Source organism: Castor canadensis, chromosome 12, assembly GCF_047511655.1.
Source record: "Castor canadensis chromosome 12, mCasCan1.hap1v2, whole genome shotgun sequence".
Taxonomy (NCBI): Eukaryota; Metazoa; Chordata; class Mammalia; order Rodentia; family Castoridae; genus Castor; species Castor canadensis.
Genome location: NC_133397.1, coordinates 27,486,748 through 27,507,635, shown reverse-complemented (window position 1 = coordinate 27,507,635; position 20,888 = coordinate 27,486,748). Strand labels below are relative to the sequence as shown.

Genomic DNA, 20,888 nt, shown 5'->3' with positions numbered 1-20,888 from the left:
ACAAGCCAAGATGGAAGTTGTAGGAGGATCAAAGTCTGAGGTCAGCCCCAAGAAAAAAGCAAGACCCTATCTGAAAAATAACTTAAAGAAAAAAAGGGCTGGAAGCATGGCACATGTGGCAGAGTGCCTAATAAGTTCAAGGTGCTGAGGTCAAGGCCCAGTACCACAAAAATAAGTAAGTAAAAAAGTAAGTAAATAAGTAAGAAAGTAAGTAAATAAATAAATAAATAAATAAATAAATAAAAGAACTTAATAGGTAATTTTCCATGTGAAAATAAACATAAAGCAATGTAAGAACACCAACACAAAGCATTCTCATTTCAGGTAAGAAAAACAGACAGCACTGCTAAAACATGTTGCACAAAGATGGGCTGGGGGTGTAACCCAGTGGTACAGTGCTCGCCTAGCTTCCCTGAGGACCTGGGTTTAGTCCATAGCATGGCAAAAAAAGAAGGAAAAAAAGAGAGATTATCTCATTTTAAAAGTTCTACTGATTACTTTTACTACTTTCAAAATATTATTCTTATCCAAACAGACCATTTAAAATACTAATTTTAATCAAGTGAAAACTAAAATGATCTAGGAGTGGGGAACAAGAGGCAACTTCATACTTACTCAAAGAGTTCTCGGTCCAGCAGTGCTGGTAAATCATACTCTACGAGCAGTTCGTAACTATGCCACAGAATTGCTGCTACACAGTGCAGGTGAGAAGGTGACGGCATGAGAAGACCATACTCAACTGCTGAAGAGCTAGGGCACACAGAGGTCATCCTGCCACTCCTCTTCATAGCAGCCACTCTTGCAGAATCACTGACCCATTTTAGCAAGGCTTGAATTCTTAAAACAAGAAAGTATATTCCAATATTGCCACAACTGATATTTGATAAAAATACCTTCTTTGCATGTTTGCAAAGGATTTCTGAAAATAATATACTAATTATTCTTGATAATTTTAGCCCAAAACAGGAGGGAAATGGAATTTATAAGGAAGAAGGACATAGTAGTTAGAGTTTTTAAATAACCTTACCAATTTTAATTAATCGAAAGGCTTAAAATAACAATTGTGATTTGCAAATAAGTACTGATTTCTTCATACCCTAATTAAATATGTACATTTCTAGAATTACAGGGTAAACAACAAACTCTCTCCCCTCTATTTCCTCTCATCTTACAGCAAATCTACAGAACCTAGAGCTAATTCTTCACTTTGTAGAATCTGATGACATACAGCATGTTTTCCATCCTTAGACCCCAAGCTTAAGTAACAGTAGAAGAGACCCACTCTCAGTCATTCAAACAGAATATACCCACAGACACCACCCTACTTCAAACCCCTGAAGCTAGGGATCAAAAACCACAATTCTGCAACACTAGCTGAAAGCAAGAATTTTTTAAAAAGGAGTTTGTATTAAAAAAAGAGAGACAGAGAATTATAGTAAATATCTTAAAAACTGTATTTGTTTCTTTCCTTTCAGGTTTCTGGTTTAGACCACAAGATTATCTGCTTCTCCATAAACAAAATGACAGTAGAAGACATTCAATAGCATTTAATATGTCTTGCCCACCTCCACAAATGGAAGGACTGAAAGACGAAATTTCATTTTTATGCGACAGAAAATAAAGGAAATTCAGAGAAAGGGAAGAAAGATGAGGCAATTAAGAATATAACATATTGTTTGTCCATAAAAGTCAATAATCTTGCTATTACTGTCAGTTCTGAAGGATAAATTTAAATATTCAAATTAAATAATTTGATGACATAATCATTCAAGATTTTAAATAACCTGTACTAGAAAAATATTTAACACTCATTTAAAAAATATATTTTAACTCTATTAACCATTATGATTTAAATTTGACAAAAATTATTTAGTTGGTCAAAACTATTCAAGGCTAGGTATGGAAACATTAGCTTATAAAAGCAGCTACTAGAGATGTGGAGATTGGGATGATACATTTCAAGGTTGGACTTAAGCAAAAACCCAGAGATGCTATCTAAAAAATAGCTAAAGGAAAAACAGGTTGGAGGGCATATCTCAAGTGGTGAGCACCTATCCACCAAGCATGAAGACCTATGTCCAAACACCAGTACTTCCAAAAAACCCTATTCCAATCTATTTTTAAATGTAATATAGTTATTGTAAGGCTTTCTAAATTAAAACATTATAAACTTTCAACCTCTCTTAATGTTAAACAAGCATATTTCACATTTGAAAGATTCTATGATAAAAACAAAATTTTAAAACAAGAAAAAATGAAAAGTGTGAATCAAGAGAAGAAAGAAGTAATTATATAAAAATAAGTGAGTCAGTACTAATGTTTTCTTTCACTGTCTGGCACTCCATTCCATACATGCAAATCTTACACTTTCAATTTGGGTGACTGAAAACTTGATCTCTCTAGTACCTAGTATCCTAGCAGGCATATTATTAATTTTGCTAATAAACACCAAATTAGGTGATTTTAAACATAAGTTGATCACAATAAGGAGACCGGGGATATAGCTCAAGAGCAGAGCACTTGCCGAGCTGAGCCTAATTCAGGAAATAATTTCTAGCACAGGAATTACTTGTATTTTTATAGATTCATTTACTATAAATATGTTCTAATATGGATGATATAAATGGAAAAAAATGCCAAACAGTTGTTCAAAACTATCAAAAATATGTTTTAAGAGGAATTGGATTTCAATAGAAGAGATTAATCTAACTATGACACAATGTAAGCACTTTTGTAAATTTCAACCTTTAGTTGAAATGTTCACACAATATTTAATTGGAATAATATTCTTTCCTCTTGTAGGAAGCATGAAAAAGAAGGTAGAGTCCAATAAGAAGCTGTCAATGAATATTGTTAATAGTAATAATTTAGAACATTATAACAATATCAAAATAAGCCAAGTATCTACAGTGGACACAATAATCCTATATCCAGCACAAGGAGTAAATTGTGCATAGGATAGTACCCATTACCTTACAAGTATCCTATCGTTAAACAGATAACTCTTAAAACTGTGTATTTTATTGCACTCTTTTCCTCAAAAACAGTAAGAATTGGCTAGGAATTCTTTTTGAGTTAGTATCTGCTTATAACAGGTGCAAATATATGAAAATTTATGTTTAATATTCATGAAAATCTGTTAAATATCCACTGTGTAAAGCATATACACAGATGTAAAATATGTAATAGTATTATCTTAAGTTTTATGATCTTCTAGGGAGAATTATAAATTACACTCACGATAGCATTCGCTGTATATGTGCGTGATTAAATGAAAAACAATTATTATATACCTGTCTTTTGTTCCAGGATCCTGAGTTGTACCAAGCTGGTAAAGAATATCTATTGTAGAGTCAGAAGAGAGTCCATTCAGTCTTCCAAAAAGTAAAGGGCTATTCAAATCTTGTAACAAAGAAGGGAAAGAATAAAAAAACCAGGTTTTTACATAAGCATATACACATATACATATATATATGTATATAATATATATAATTACAATTAAGTCTTCTATAAATCCCAATAGGAGGGAAAAAAAACTTGAAACACAATGAAGCAATGAGAGAAATTCATTTTAGAAACAGAGTTAATCACAAAAAACACACAGTTGTGATTTTGTTGTGGATACATAAAAATTAAAATATCAAAGTTAATTGTCACCTGTAGGGTCACTGCCTGATGCTGCACAATTTCTCAGGAGAATGTCTATAAGCTTCAGGCCAATTCTAGTGGACTGTAGTCCTATCTTTACCAGAACAACCTCAATGTTGGGTGAATGCATTCCACAGTATGGTGACATCAATAAGGCAGCACAAGTCTGTAGTAAATTAGCAGTAGGCGCAGCTGCACTGGCCATCATTCCTTCCAGATCACTTATGTGAGTAAGGCAATGATGTAATAATCGTAACCATCCAATACTGAAATATACAACACAAAATTACTTGTATGGTAAATATAAGTAGCTCAAGTTATTTCAGAGGAAAAAGAAACTCTTTAAGGACCAGTATGTTGTGTTTCATAAACAACAATGATCAAACTCAAAAAAAGTTTTAGAATGTTGCAAAATTAAGAAAATTAAACATACAATAAGTCTCCCCGACAATATCACATATGTATGTACTTAAGTGCTCGTATCACTTAGGAACTAGGTGATTGCTTTAAAAAATGATTTTTTAGTTTTGAAATCTACATATATGAATAACAACTAATTAGGAACATAGACTTATAAAACTGAAGTCTTGACATCTTGAGAATAAAACAAGAAATCTGAAATTTTATATCAGGCAAAATTATTTTTAGCCAGGCTGGACTGGATGTGTGGCTCAAGGAGAAGAGCACCTGAATTATAAGTGCAAAGCCTCAGTTCAAACCCCAGCAGCCCTACCAAAAAAATAGTAAATAAATTTTAAAAAAATAAAACCTCTCTATGAAATGTTCAAGCAGCTAAGAAACATTGATTAACACATATATTTAGGTCTTGACTTATTTGATTCAGATATAATACTTATAAAAGTTGGCATTCAGGAATTGCCATAAATGATTCATTCCCTGTTTTTTGTTTTTGGGTGGTACTGGGGTTTGACCTCAGGGTCTCGCACTTGCTAGGCAGGAGCTGTACCACTTGAGCCACTCAGCCAGCCCTTTTTTTGCTTCACATTTCCAAGATAGGGTCTCACAAACTAATTTAAAGCTCAGTATGACTTTGAACCAACATCGTCCTGATCTCTGCCTTCTGAGGAGCTAAGATTACAGTGTGAGTACCCAACATCTGACTCTTTCTCTGTTTTGATGGTCAGTTTGTAAGATTCAAATTTACCTGTTCTAGTAAGACATGTGGAAATCCCTGTAATACACTATGATCCAAAGAACTGGCACATACAAACATACATACCCCAACGTAGGTCACCTCAAAGATTAAACACATGCATAGAGTGCTTGTCTAGTAATCATGAGGCCCTGAGTTCAAACCACAGTGCCAACCAAATGAAACTATATTATATAAGCACCTGTGGAAGAAAGAACTTCCTAAGTCCTAAAACAGAAAGAAATCACAATATGAATAACTTCCAAAACACCACAGAAAGCATTTTTTTTAAAGAAATGAGAAATAAAACATACCTTGTTTTAGATACCTGATCTTCAGAAGGAAGAAAGGGATTATTGACTGTTGCTGAAGAAGTGGTACCAAAAGCAGTGAGGCCCAATAATTTAATTTGTGAAAGGCCTAATGTGCTGGCATCTCTTGGACGATGTAGTCTAAGGCAGACAGCAGAAGCTACCTCAGCTTTTACAAGCTGAATTTTTATGTAGGTGAGACCACTTGTGACAACAGGAGTGGACAAAGGTAGCATATTTACCCCATCTGCACTTACTTCAACAGATACAGAGGAAGGGCAAGCTATAGGAAGAGAAAATTGAACAATAATATTTTTTAAAAAGTGAATTAGATATCACAGTAATAAAAAAAATCCAAGTAATAAAGCAGTTTTCAGGTACATTCACTATGAACTTTTTTTTTTCCCATTATTGGGGTATGAACTCAGGGCCTCACTTGAGCCACTCCAGCCCTCAATATGAACTTATAAAAACAAACTTTACAGAACAAATCATACTTAATCACTGATTTGCATTATAATTAATTTTAGAGTTACTATCCACCAATAAACATTTAATCTACAGTATAATTTAAAAAAATAATACCTAAACATTGAAATATTCACCTAAAAAGGAATAACTAGGGGGAAGAAGAGGTGGTAGTGCAAACAATGTATACACATGTAAGTAAATGTAAAAATGATAAAATAAAAGCAGAAAAAGAAATGTTAATCTTCAGTAGGCTCGTAATTTTTTAAAAAAGTATGAGTGTATACTGATATATACCCACTTTTAAAAACTTTAAAGGACTAGAAATAGTCCTTTAAAAAATAAAACAAAAGGAATAATTAATGATGTGAAATCTATACACACTTGATACTCCCTAAAGAAAAAGTCGACCAATTAGGGACCTGCTTTAACCAATCCTCATTTACCCAAAATTTTCATAACAACATGGGGAAAAAAAATTAAAAATTGTTTTCTACCAGCACATTATTTCACTACTAAAAAAATACTGCAATGTTTGTTCACCTTGATTGGAAGCTCACAGCTGAGTTTAGAAACTGCTTTCAACTTTAATTTTCTGTTTCTCTTTCAAAACAGAAACAAATGTTTTTAGGATTTTTTAAAAATCAATTCTCCTTAAAACTTAAGGAGCCTATACCATGTGTAGTGGCACTTGCCTGTAATCCCACCACATAGGAGGTAGAGGCAAGAGGATCTTGACTGTGAGACCAGCACAGGCTGCATAGTAAGACCCTGTCTCAAAAAAAATAAAAAGAAATTAAGGAGCCCCAATGAGAAAACATGTAGTACCATACCACTGGAAAATTCACAACATAACCTTAACTGGGTGCCAATTACATGCCAATTACAAGGCAGGAAGATCTTGAGCTTGAGGTCAGGAAAGTATACAGAGCTAGTTCCAGACCAGCCTGGGCTATATAATGAGACCCTGTCTCAAAATCTCAAAAAAAAGTGAGGTGCAGTAGCTCAAACCTGTGATCCCTGCTTCTTGGGAGACAGAGATCAAGATCATAGTTAAAGGCCAGCCTAGGCATAAAATTTCTGAGACTTCATATAAAACAACAAGCCAGGTGTAGTGGCACGTATCTCTCACCATAGCAATATGGGAGGCCATACGCAGAAGGATCAAAGTCTAGAGCCAGCATTAAGCAAAAGAACAAGACCCTAACTAAAAAACAAAATAAAAATAAACTGGAGTGGCTGCAGTGGTACAGCAGCTGTTTGTGAAGTGCAAGGAACTGATTTCAAACCCTAATTCTGCCACTCCATCAACAAAATTTAATTTGACTTTAAAAACACTTAAAGAAAGCATCAGATACATTTTACAAGATCCATCACAGTAATCCAAATTCTCACATGGGCAAATACCACACTGATGTGTGTAAATAAACATAATACATTAGCTTAATGAATCTAGGAGAAAACAAAAAGTCATATAAATGGACTATATTTCTCTGGATTTCATCACAATTCATTTGAGGGTAACAGTCCTGTGATTTCATTTTATGGTTATTTTCCATGTTCAAATTTACTTTACACACTCTGGTGATCACATCTAAGTGCAACACTACTGGCTAAATATTTTTATCATTTTCAAATGGTTTGAATTACAGCTTATTACTCACTTGCAAGAGATGCAAGGTGAGGTTGGATATGTATTTCCTTAAGCAGCACTGCTGCAGGTAGGTGAATGGTAAGGTCGCACCAAGCCTCCTCAGGCAAAAAGATGTAAGACCAAGCAGCAGACCTAGCTCTTCGATGGGGTGCTGTGGACTGCAAAAGCACTTCAGCTGGTTGGGCAGTAGGACTACTAGATGTTATTGTACCTACAGAAAACATTTTAAATAAAATACAAACATGCAAAAATCATGCAATAAAACATTAAGACTATTCAAATGATATTTAAACGATAATTAACTGAAAACATGAACATTTGATTCTGTTACTGTACTTTTAACACCCGAAGTATAATTATTGCAGTATTCACAAAATGGTAGGTCATCTACTCAATTGGCAAGGTTACAAGTTCACTGAACCTATGACAAATGAAAACTAGTGACAACAAATCCAGTACAGTAACTTTCAAATTATTTAACTGGGAAACTATATGCAATACATTCTTCACCTTGAAAATAATAAACTTTATTCTAAGATGTTAGTATTTATGAATTAGAAACATAGAAAAAATAAAAACTGTACAATGCACAAAGGAAAATTATCTAAAATCAAACTTTTAAAAATGATAGTACCACTTAAGAAATGACAAGTCCTAGCATTTAAAGAGAAAACTGATGAGAATTTTTATTTAAACTTATGTTTAAGAATAAATAAACTGTTTATATTTATTTTCATAAACTGTGTTTCTATGTAGACTTGAAATGGAAGAAACTTAAAACTTTCCTTCTAATCAACAGAATGCTTTGATATCTACTACCTTTAAAATCATATGTAATTAAAATGGTGATGTCTAGTATTTACACAGGCAAATAATTTGGCTTCATATCAGCTAACAAATTGAATAAATTTATAATAAATAATAACATGTAATAACACTTTGCTTACCCAGGGGTGCAAAGTTATGGATCCCTTCTGCATTGTCAGGTTCAGAAGCTAGTATCCTTGTTTTCAAAGTGCTGTCGACAGCTTTATTTGGACCAGAATCAAGAAATTTCATAATAGTTGATACCATACTTCTTGCAGTGTTCACAATAGCCCTTGTACTAGTAACCATATTGTTGCAAATGAGCTGAACTCCACCTAAAATTACAAAGTATATCATGAAAACAATCTGATACATGATCTGAATGACATTCTCAACTTTCACAGAAAACTACAAAACTGAGCACATAACCTACTATCAATTCCATGACAGTTTTTGAAATCTCATCTTACCCATATCATGGAATGCTTTCAGGGCATCACTAGTATCCAACACTCTCAAAATGAACCACAACAATGGTTCAGATAACTGGCAAGTAGCAAGAGAGCCCTAAAAAACAACAACAAAAAAGTATATTGTGATTTTGTATCTTCCTGTGAAGTGCATAATCTATACCTCTTAGTGCATGTAATATTCCTACAGTTAATTTTCATAAATTGATGGCTTTAAGCAAAGAATGAACAAACTGTCTTTCCAAATCCACAAGAGATCTTATCTGAATCAGAGAAAGGAAGATAGTTATCTTCCCTCTCTGAATCCAGAGGATACATCAAGTAGCTAACTTCACCTACAATTATCATGTGAATTTATCTTATGTAAGAAATACGCAAGCATTCAATAAATGTTTAAGAAAATAACATTTTTTCCCCAAGTACAGGAACTGAACCCAAGACCTCACCTGTACTAGGCTAGCGTGCTACACTTGAACTAATCTCCCAGACCAAGAAAATGACATTTATACATTAACATATAAGACTCCATAAAAAACTATCTTAAAATATTCACTTGATAACTGGTAAATGGGCTAGATGGTAAGATAAAACTGGTTCCTAAAATTTGACTTTTCAAATCTAATCTATTTTGCTTTTGAAAATTTTGCTAATCCCTTTTAAGTAAAAAGAAACTAAACACGCAACATAAATTTGGAAAACTACCAATATTAGATTTTCTTATGTAAACATCTATGGTAAACATCTTGGTATTTAACTATGCTATTGTTAGGGAAAATAATAAGGGACTATGAAATCTAAAATTTATGAGTATTATATTCCTTTTCTCCCTGTGATCATCTTTGAAAATACCACTTTATGAAACTTCATTCTCCAACTTCTATTAATAATTCAGTCCTCATTTACTGATATTTTTTACTTTCTAATACATGGTATGAGTGCTCTGATTTGTCTCTTTCCTATATATAAATCTCTACTTGCATTACCAGAAAACTATTTAAGTTAATGAGCTGTTGCTGGACTGAACTTACTTGTCTACCCATATACCCACAGGCCATGTAGGTTAAAATTGGCTGCAGCATCATGTGGACTGTAGAAGCTTTCTTACTAAGTGTTGTCAGAATGGTAAACAGTCCATCCCCGACTGAGATGGCATCTAACCCACCATGAAAGTTTTCATGTTTGGTGAGATGTAATCCACTTGCACCTAGTTCAAATAAAAAATTAATTTTTTTTAAAAAAAGCATATCCATAAAAATGTGTTATAATTAAAATAGTCTTAAAAGTTACCTTTTCCCAAACCACTGAAGGATATTGGATACATAATAGTTACATACTCACACATGTGCACACAAATCACTAAAATCTGTGGAAATCTTACATGAGATACCTCTAAACTTGGCTATAATAAAAAGAAACTACTCTGGCACATGACAAAGAGAACATCACTGTACGTACTAGCTTTATGTCAAGAAGAAAACGAAGAGAAACACAAGCAACATTATCGTGTAATTACGCAACATAACATCTCATCAAAATGAAGATATGTTCACAAAGAAAAAAATATCAACAAGCAAAAATATATCAAGACATACTTTTGTAAAACTACTCAGACATACAACTGTTTAAAAAATGTATTCACTTCCAAACAGGTGGAACAATTAAACAACAGTACATAAACTTCACACTGAAAAAATGTGCCATAGAATTGCAAATGTGAATAAATAAATATTACTGGGCTCTAATACAAAATTTGCTTTTGAATTTTTCATTTAGAAATTCTTAGAGGGGTTTTAGCTAAAAGTAATTTTGATAGTATTTCCCAGCATTATTGAACCTAACACATAAAACTTTTCAATACATCGCACTTTCTTTTAAGTGAAGCCACTCAAAAGCATTAATCGTAATTAGAGTAAAAAAGAAAGCAGGTATAATAACAAACAAGAATAAGATTTTTATTCTCTCTACATACCAATTATCATTGCCATAGCGCTGCTATTACAGAGGCCGAGAGCAGACAAAATCTGGCTCATGATCTGCTGGTTGGCTAGGACTAAGTCAGCGACATATGCAGGAGATCCTGGAATACTAGTACTGCTTCCATTGACATCCTTGCCTCCTGAGACTTTTTCTTCATCTGAAACACTATCAGTTGTATTGGTAGTCACAGACACTCTTGCACTGTATTCCCTATTGCCTGAAAGAGGTAGCTGTACTAAAATATTGACAAGTTTTAACAAGTCAAACATGAGTTGATCTCTTGTCATTTCACCACAAACTGCTTTTGCATCACCAGGACGAATGAGATTGGCAAAGAGTCCACCAAAGCATGCTCGAGCACCCACGGAGCTATCTGATCCACTTCTAGACATTACTTTGTCTGAGCAAGTGATATAGTGGTGCACCAAGAAGGTGACAGATTCTATCACAGCAGAAATAGTACTAACTGAAACAACTTCAAAATTCTGCTCCAGAGTGAATTCTAACAGCTTCACTTGGGCATCAAGAGGTCCTTGGCCTGTCTGGAAGGCACCCCTGCAGAAAGAGAGGATTAAAATTTAAACAACTTTAGGAAGTTTTGAAAGAAGCAGTTACCATAAAACAAGGTAAAGACTAATTAAACTCTTGATATTCATTATTTTATTAGGTAGGTGTGCTTCCATCTCTTTCTGAGCAAGTTCTTGCCTCCATTTTATATGAAACCTGAAATAACTTTTATTCCACATAGAAAACTAAGGGGATAAGGAAATCAAGTAAATGATTTCTCAAGCTACAGACAAAAATATGTCAGTATCATAAGTCACTTTTAATACTGGAATGACCTAATGACCTCTTGTTTATTACAACCTTAAGTGTTGTTATTGTATGTATTCCCTTACTCATTTGCTTCACAAAAATTAAGATTTAATCAAATCATTTTTGCATATTAAAATAAAACACTCTCCAGTTCTGTTCATACCGAAGACAGAGAAAACTAGAAAAAGCATCACTCTCAGCCTCACAATAAAAAAGTCAAATCATCTCCAAAGCCATGACTTTTCTTGAACTCTGATAGAGCTGAAGTCACAGGGCAACCAAAAATCCTCAAACCCACGGGAAGATAAGGGACCTCCAATGATATGGAAATGGGTTTCATGTGGCCGAATTTGAGAGGAGATACTGGCCATATAAATAGATAAGAAGAATTTAGCTAAAGTAATTAACAAATTGCTAAAGGCTGACTGTATACAAGCACTTTACTCAACCCTAATCTGCGGCATACCATGCATTATGTACCTATTCCATTTGGCTTTTCCTAAATTGGACCCCTTGTAATAAACCAGGAAGAAACTGGAATTATATTAGTTTATGAACTCTGACAATATACACACTAAACTGCTATTATTTGAAAGAAGACCATGATGAAATAAAAATGTAAAGCTAGGACAACTAATGCAGAAAAATTTAGTTATAAGAAAGAAAACAATACCGGAAATTAACATATCCAAAACAATTTCAAAAGTCATCAGAAAAGGGTATTTTAAAGTCAAAAAGATGAAATAAATTGGCAAAATGATGGATTTTAATTCAGCATATAAATAATTACATTAAATTTAAGTAGTCTAAACAAATCAATTAAGACCAAGAGCCAGGTCCTTGCCTACAATCCCAGGGTTGAGGATATGGAGGCAGGAAAAAGGCAAGTTTAAAGCTAATCTGGGCTAGACAGACCCTGTCCAGATGATTAGATAGACTGACAACACACACATACACAGACAAGCAGACAATATTCCCAAATGCTTACAGTACTATAAAAGAAAGGTAAGAAATCAAGCTAAAAACAAACTAAATCAGAAGGACAGAAGGAAATACTAGAGCACAAAGCAATAAAATTAGGTATTAAAAGTAAAGAATATCAGTGAAACTATAAGTTAGTCCTTAAAAATATCATCACTGATAAACTTCCAGCCAGAATCCTCAAAACAAAATAAAATTTATCAACATCAGAAATGAAAGAAACCTTAATTTATATCCAATATTTTTAAAAAAGGGATATTCTACAACCATTACAATTAAAACAATAAATTCAACAATGTAGATGCAATGAACTTCCTTCAAGACCCACACAACCAAAGATCACTCAAGGAAAAAATGAAAAAGAAAAATGTGAATAATCCCATCTTTATAAAATAAAACAAAAAAATTTTAATAAGAATGACAGGAAGGTGGTTCAAATGGTATCCAACCAGCACAGCAAGCACGAGGCCCTGAGTTCAAAAGCTCAACTCCCACTGCTCCCCAACCAAAGAACAAACAAACAAATAAACAAAATCTAAATGTATTCCTGGGCACCGGTGGATCACGCCTGTAATTCTAGCTACTTGACTGGCTGAGATCGGGAGGATCACAGTTCGATGCAAGCCCAGGCAAATTCACAGAACCTCCCATGTACAGAGCAAAATGGACTGGAGCCCTCAGGTGATACAATGTCCTGAGTTCAAACCCCAGCCAAACAAACAAACAAAAAAACCATATAAAGAGAAAACTCAAAGGTACAGGTGTGAATCAAGTGATACAACACATGACTAGAAAGTGTGATGCCTTGAGATAAAATTCTAGTACCATCAGAAAAAAAGAAAAATGAAAAAATTCCAGACTCAGGATGCTTCAACAATGAACATACTATCAAATATTTAACACGAATTTTACACAACTTCATCTAGAATATTAAAAAAAGAGAACATTTTTAGGAGGTCAACAATACATAGACATAAAAATAGACATTAGGCAAAAATCCCTCAAAAACACAGATTTAAAAATCTTCCACAAAATATTAATTAAATTCGGTAAGATATGCAGGGTGCGGTACCTCAAACTTGTAATCCTAGCTACTTGGGAGGTGAGGATTGAGAGGGTAATGATTTTAGGTGAGCCTTGGAAACAACAGTAAGACTCCACCTCAACCAACAAATAGTTAGGCACATGGGCATGCACCTATCCTCCCAGCTATGCAGGAAGAGTGCCTGCCTACTCTCTGAGTTCAAACCTAGAAATGCAATAAATAAACAAACAAACAAATAAATAAATAAATACCAGCAAAATACAAAAAGGATTTATACATTATTAACAACTGGGTCTATCCTGAAAAAGCACATTTCTGCACACTCTTTAAAAAAAATCAAGCTGAGTAAAGTAATGTATCCCTGTAGTCCCAGCTACAAGGGAGGATGAGGTGAGAGTATCAGTTGAACCCAGGAATTTGAGGCAAGTCTAGGCAAAAGAGAAAACAAGGACAAAAAAACAAAACAAAACCCCAAACCAACATAATTTATCATATGAACATACTAAAGGAAAAAAAAACATTTTAACGTATACAGAAAAAGCATCCAAGAGTCATTCATGACTTTTACAACTTCTTAGCAAACTGGGAAGAACAATTTCAACCTGGTATAAAAGAATCTACAGGTTAGATGTTAAGATTGAGACAAAAGAAAAAAAGAAGAGCAACTTTTACCATTTCTACTCAGTTTCATATTGTAGGTAATAATTAGTATAATTAGTGAGGAAAAAGGTGTCGAGGCATGGCACAATCGTAGAAAAGTTATCTAGTACGTATGAGGCCCTGGATACAATCCCCAACACCAGGAAAAAAACAAAAAGCAAAGGGGTGGGGGGGAGGAAAGGAATATGATTGGAAACGAAATAAAATTGTTTTTATTCTCTGAAAACATGGCTATACAGAAAAAAATCCCAAGTAAGCTATAATTGCCTAAATTTATATAGATTTTTTAATATAACCTGAATCAGAATCCAGCAGGATTCATGAGGTGATTTTGGAAAACAACATGAAAAAACAAGGAAATTATAAAGTAATCAAATCAATTCTAACAAGTACAAAGATGGAGAACCCACATCACCAGATTTAAAAATTTTTCTAAAGATACTGAAACAGTGTGGTTCTAGAAAATGAATATATACAAACATAAATACTGTATCAAAAAGAGCACAAGTAAACCAAAACAAATATAACCAATTGAGTTTTGACAGAAAATTATAAATTGAATTCAAGGAAAAACTGATACAATTCTCAATGAAAAATAGACAATGGAATATTCATAGGCAAAAAAATCACCAAGCCCCAATACAAAAGTTAACATATACATAAATGTAAATATAAGATTAAAATTTCAAGAAGAAAACAGAAAGAATAATTTGTATGATACTGGGAGAGAAAAATATTTTTTCTGCTATAAGTGATAGAGTACCTACATAACATTAGACCTTGAATTCTAACCCCAATACTAGCTACTGGAGTTTGAAGTTAGCTGTTGCCTAACTTAATGGTATGGCAGAGACTTTCCTAAAGATACGTCAAACAAACAAAACACAAATGAAGACTTTTCTCGGGCCACAGCTTAATGCATCCATCCCCAGGGAATATATGGGGGATGTACAGGGTCAAGAGTCGTGGACATGCACTGCAAAAAAAAAAAAAGTGGAACTGAGATATAGCTCAGGGTTCAGTGGCAGAGCACTTGAATAGCATGTGAGGTCCTGGGTTCAATCCCAATTCAGGAAAAAAAAATAACAGTAACACAGAGTGAATTCCCTGAGGTTTCACATGAATGAAAGCCTTTCCAATTGTACAACTTTTTCTGGACAAGACTATGCTAACACATATACCTAACAAAAGGAAAATTAAACAATGTAAATGTTTACTTGTCAAATGGTTTTTTTAATGCCATTCAAAAATCCCCCAATAACATATGCATAAATAGCTTGTTTTTAAGTTGGCACTTTCCAAATGCATGTATACAAATCTTCACTAAATACCCTTGGTATTGTAAATCTATTACTCTACCCTTATTTCCGTGTATATTTAAATACTCCAAGTAAGTTGAACTACTACAATAGTGTGTTTAAGTAGTTATATAGAGATCTTTCTCCACTAATTGTCAGGTACTTTATTACTGTTTTCTTTAATGATTATTATAAACATCTTTTTCATTTATATGTTAAATTTATAAACTACGCATTTTTCCTTGTGATTTTAATATTAAGTTAATTTTTAAAGAGTCATGAAATATAGAGATGATTTTAAACATCTTCAAATACATATTTAAAACAAATTTAAGTCCACTTGATCTTCAAGAATTAAATAACATAGGTGGCAATAGAAATTTTAACTTATAACTGATATTAACGGGCAATCTGAAATCTTCAAATATACCAAATGTTTTGTTAGCCATGGTAACACTGTCCAAACCTCATAGAAAGGTATTTTGTGTTTTGTTTTCATTGTTTTTTCAGTGGTCGAAGTCAAATCCAGGGCCTCACGCATTCCAGGCAATTCCTCTACCCCTAAACTACACTCACAGCACTCATTAAAAGATTTTATCAGAAAGTAATGTTGTACGTGAAAAAATGCTCACCATCCCTAGCAATAAAGGAAATGCAAATTAAAACCACACTAAGATTCCACCTCACCCCTGTTAGAATAGCCATCATCAGCAACACCACCAACAACAGGTGCTGGCGAGGATGCGGGGGAAAAAGGAACCCTCTTACACTGTTGGTGGGAATGTAGACTAGTACAACCACTCTGGAAAAAAATTTGGAGGCTTCTTAAAACTGTAAACATTGATCTACCATATGATCCAGCAATCCCACTCTTGGGGATATATCCAAAAGAATGTGACTCAGGTTACTCCAGAGGCACCTGCACACCCATGTTTATTGCAGCACTATTCACAATAGCCAAGCTATGTAAACAGCCAAGATGCCCCACTACTGACGAATGGATTAAGAAAATGTGGTATTTATAAACAATGGAATTTTATGCAGCCATGAAGAAGAATGAAATGTTATCATTCGCAGGTAAATGGATGGAACTGGAGAACATCATTCTGAATGAGGTTAGCCTGGCCCAAAAGACCAAAAACCGTATGTTCTCCCTCATATGCGGACATTAGATCAAGGACAAACACAAGGTGATTGGACTTTGATCACATGATAAATCGAGAGCACACAAGGGAGATATGGGGATAGGTAAGACACCTAAAAAACTAGATAGCATTTGTTGCCCTCAACACAGAGAAACTAATGCAGATACTTTAAAGCTACTGAGGCCAATAGAAGAAGGGGACCAGGAACTAGAGAAAAGGTTAGTTTGAGAAGAATTAACTTAGAAGGTAACACACATACACAGGAAAGCAATGCAAGTCAACTCCCCGTATAGGTATCCTTATCTCAACTAGCAAAAACCCTTGGTCCTTCCTATTATTGCTTATACTCTCTCTGCAACAAAATTATAGAGATAAGGGCAAAATAGTTTCTGCCTGGTAGCGAGGGGTTAGGGGGGCTAAGGAAGGGGGCGGGGGGGGGGGAATGGGGGAGAAATGACCCAAACATTGTACGCACATATGAAAAAAAAAAAGAAAGTAATGTTGTAGACTTGAGTTCAAACCTCAATCCCACCAAAAAAATTTTAAAAATAAAGTATGCTGGATTTTATGAAATGTCCTACGTAATGGGTGACAGTGACTCATTAATATGACATACTAAAGCAGTCATGCATTTTAAGAATAAATGCATTCTGGCACATATTTATTCTTTTAACATATTGCATGATTTTGTTAACAAATAGATTTAACATCCCTATGTGATATTAATATATTATCTTTTCTAAACTACCCCTTTTAGTTTTTTAAATTATAAATAAAAGCCCCTAAAAAATTTTACCTAGAAGGATTATAATAATTAATCTATGAAACCTTTAAAAGCAAACAGTTTTAATGCACTGATTCCTCTCTCATTACTTGGGAGCTTTAAAGGGTCACAATGAAATGAAATGGAAATGATCAGTAAACCCTTCTCTCCACCCCTTTTATACCTGATCTCCTGCCTATCTGTCCCCCAAAAATCTCTAACAAACGTTTAAGTATTTTTGGAAGATTACGTGTTACTTTTATATCAGGACATGAGAGTACACTGAAACTTACCTTTCTGTTGAAAGAATATGAATTAGCTTGAGCAAAAATTCACTGAATATTTGAGGACATGTTGAAGATAGATGCACTTGTAATCTAGTAAGAAATTCTTGCATAGCTTGTGTAGCTGTGGGACCAACCTGAAGAGAAATGTACATCCACTGAAAAGTGCTTACTGATATCAACTACTCAATCATTCATTTCTAAAATATCAAGTATAAAAGCCAAAAGCTGTAATTTTTACATGAAGAAGAACAAAAGTATTAACAGTGACAGAAGGAAGCCAAATACCTACTTAGGAATTCATATATTTGTATGTGTATGAACTACAAACTATTCTATTAACAGTAACATTTAATTTTGACTTATATATAGCTAATAATGTACATTAGGTTTATTTAACTCAATACAAAAGATTTACCTGAATTACAAAAGAAGTATCTTTACAACACTTTCCAAACTACAAACAATTATCTCATTTTTTAACAAAAGAACTCAGACTCAGAGAAGTTAAGTAATCCACAAAGGGTCATGTCTCTAACACCTAGCAAAATACTAAAGAGAATGGGGAAAAAAGCAAAAACTTAAGTTAAAAATAAGTCTATACCAAGTCACAAAAACCCTTCTAAAACTTTCATCTTTCAATGAATGAAATGATAGTGAACACCACACTAGGTAACCTTCACTATGATTTAGAATGTTTTGAGCACTTTCACATTATACTTTATTTGATCCTGATTTGGTTTGATAGACAAATCATAATTGAAACTATGGAGTTTTATAAAAACAAAATGCAATACAATCCTCCAAACCATTTTAGAATTAAACAAGATTAACTGCTAATACTGGGCAAATAAATCATGGTACTGTTAACTGAATATCCTATATAATACCAAGATATCAGAAGGAAAGCTTTTTACTCCAACTTTCAGGTTAAAATAGAAGAGATGAAAAATATTTAATCAGGGACTTGTACCCTGCTACCTAACTCTACCACTAAGCAGAATATTTTGAGGTAAGGCAGCTGATGAATATTCTCACATGTAGTCTCATAAAGTTGGAATAAGTGGTCCCAGATGTCTTCTGGGTTCAAACTCAATCTTTATACAGTGATCACTTGGTAACATGCTTCTGCTCTCACCAAAACCCAATCCCAATCTTCACTTCAGGTAATTTCTTTCTTTTTTTTTTTGGGTTGGGGGGGACAGTTGGGGAGGGACAGTACTTGGTAGGCAGGTACTCAATCATCTGAGTTATGTCCCTAGTCCAGTACTTTCTTCTCTTTTCTGTTTACTCACTTATTAATTATCTACCAAACAAAGTACTCAATAGCAGAATATTCACAAAAAGTATTCACCAGAACTGAAAGTCTGTATTTTATTATCATGTATAACATAAAGTATATTCAACATCAGATTACTCACTAAAAGTAACCTCCAGAATTTAAAGTGTACTAAGACAGAGATTAGTCTTGGTAGTATTTGTTTCTGTAGAACTGAGAACACTACACAGCCTTAGCAAATAGAAGCCTATTAAAGACAGTGAATGAAAGAAATAATAGAAGGAATGACATCATTATGAACTATAAAATTAAATCAGAACCTGTTTAATGGCAAACCAATAATTTTAAAAAACAATAAAAAATGATGACTTGCAAAAAATCTTTTAAATCTCTCTATAAAAGATTATGAACACTAAATATTTAATATAAAAGTACAATGCAATATTTAAATAAAAGCAGTACTACATAAGAAATTAAGTTGATACAAAGGAAATCTACAGTTAGATGGAAAATGCTTATGTCCCGAAAAATACTGTTATTGTTATTTATGTATTAATATCATGAAATTATTAATGAATTATAAAAATTTTAATGAGGTCATCAAAAATGATAGATTATTTTATTTATTTTGTGATACTGGGGTTTGAGCTCAGGGCCTACACCATGAACCACTCCACCAGACCTTTTTTAGGGTTTGTGTTATGGATTTTTTCAAGATAAGTCTCACAAACTATTAGCTGGGGCTGGCTTTGAACTGAGATCCTCCTGATCCTTGCCTCCTAAGTAGCTAGAATTATAGGTATGAGCCTGTAAAATAGTCCGGCTATTTAAAATTTTTTAATTCTAAAAATTGTAAATACATTTATACTAAATGTATGGATCACTTCTTAAACTACCCAAAATCAATGCCAAAAATATACATCTAAATAAAAAACTTGTTTTACAAGATAACTTGCCACTCTTTTCACTTTAAGCCTACTTTATAATATAGAACTAATTACATTGATCCATAAAAATGACTAATAATTTAGCAACAAAACTTTTACATAGTTTTACTTTACCAATACTGTTTCTGAAAGTTCTGAGAACATCATACTAGTTACAAGTTGTATTACCTGTGGACTGTGTTGATTTGTTCCATGTGGACTGGTACCAGAAAGAAATTTTACTAACACATGAATGAGGTTTGGATCTGAAACCAACAAATGAGCAGTACTCTCCTGAGTTCCAATGGCACTGCTGGAACCAGCTAAAGAAACAAACAAACAAACCCTTAACATAAGGACCACAAATAGTGAAATGCAGCATGTATGAAATTTTTTTTTAAATTCACAGAACTAGGGTTTGAACTCACGGCTTTGCACTCGTGAGGTAGGTGCTCTGCCACTTATGCTGTACCTCCAGGCCTATAAACATCCTTCAGTTCATTGGAAAACTCACATATTCCCAGTAATGACAGTATGTTAGAAGAGTACAATCTCTAGTCAACTGGCAGTTCTGCACCTTCTTCTCTATTTTAATCCAGTACATATGTCCTCCTGCCTCTCTTCTGATTATGAAAACACCTGAGTTTAATGTGTATCTTGTTTAATATACAATCAATTGGAAAATAAAAAAATAAATCCTTACAGTACGATTAGAAAGCCTATTCTTAGTAACTATCTCCCATTCCAGAAATGGAAAATCAGTTTTGTAGCATCAAATGAGGGAAAAACTATTACTATTTGGCACAGTAGTCATATACAGGTTATTTATATTCTGTGAATTAATGTATAGGCAACACATCAGTTGTCTAAGCTGATTAAAACACTGATTAAATCTAACTTCAGTACAAACAGTGATGGTTTTGATCCCATTTCTAGAATATGTACTCTAAAGAAGAAAACTGAATAGCACATTGATGCTAAGCAATGATGTGAATAACACCTTTATAAAGTGAAAGAACTTTCCATTGAGTGAAGTTATTCTCAAACTGACTTAGAATCCATCCAGCTATTATTATGACATACAGCTGAGTAACACAGAATTCAAAAGAATTCAATTAACTTATAAAACTCTATCCTTTCTTGGGAAAATCTACTGTACGATTCTGATAGCAAGTATTTTGAAGTACATGACAGATTTCAATG

General features: G+C 33.6%; 1 protein-coding gene across 11 annotated transcripts in view; it reads right to left on the bottom strand.

Moving 5' to 3' along the window:
- Birc6 (baculoviral IAP repeat containing 6) overlaps positions 1-20,888 on the bottom strand; it is a 218,981-nt gene that overhangs the window by 72,229 nt on the left and 125,864 nt on the right. For all 11 annotated transcript variants that reach the window (XR_012439655.1, XM_020180650.2, XM_020180666.2 and 8 more), the window contains 11 exons: positions 19,875-20,008; positions 17,490-17,617; positions 10,481-11,043; positions 9,540-9,715; positions 8,512-8,608; positions 8,182-8,376; positions 7,245-7,445; positions 5,116-5,395; positions 3,658-3,914; positions 3,294-3,402; positions 616-837 (listed from right to left, as the gene is read on the bottom strand). Coding sequence is in view for 10 of the 11 variants with exons in the window: in XM_020180650.2 (XP_020036239.2) it covers positions 616-837; positions 3,294-3,402; positions 3,658-3,914; positions 5,116-5,395; positions 7,245-7,445; positions 8,182-8,376; positions 8,512-8,608; positions 9,540-9,715; positions 10,481-11,043; positions 17,490-17,617; positions 19,875-20,008 (2,362 nt within the window). In the remaining variant the exon portion in view is untranslated. The remainder of the gene's footprint in view (positions 1-615; positions 838-3,293; positions 3,403-3,657; positions 3,915-5,115; positions 5,396-7,244; positions 7,446-8,181; positions 8,377-8,511; positions 8,609-9,539; positions 9,716-10,480; positions 11,044-17,489; positions 17,618-19,874; positions 20,009-20,888) is intronic.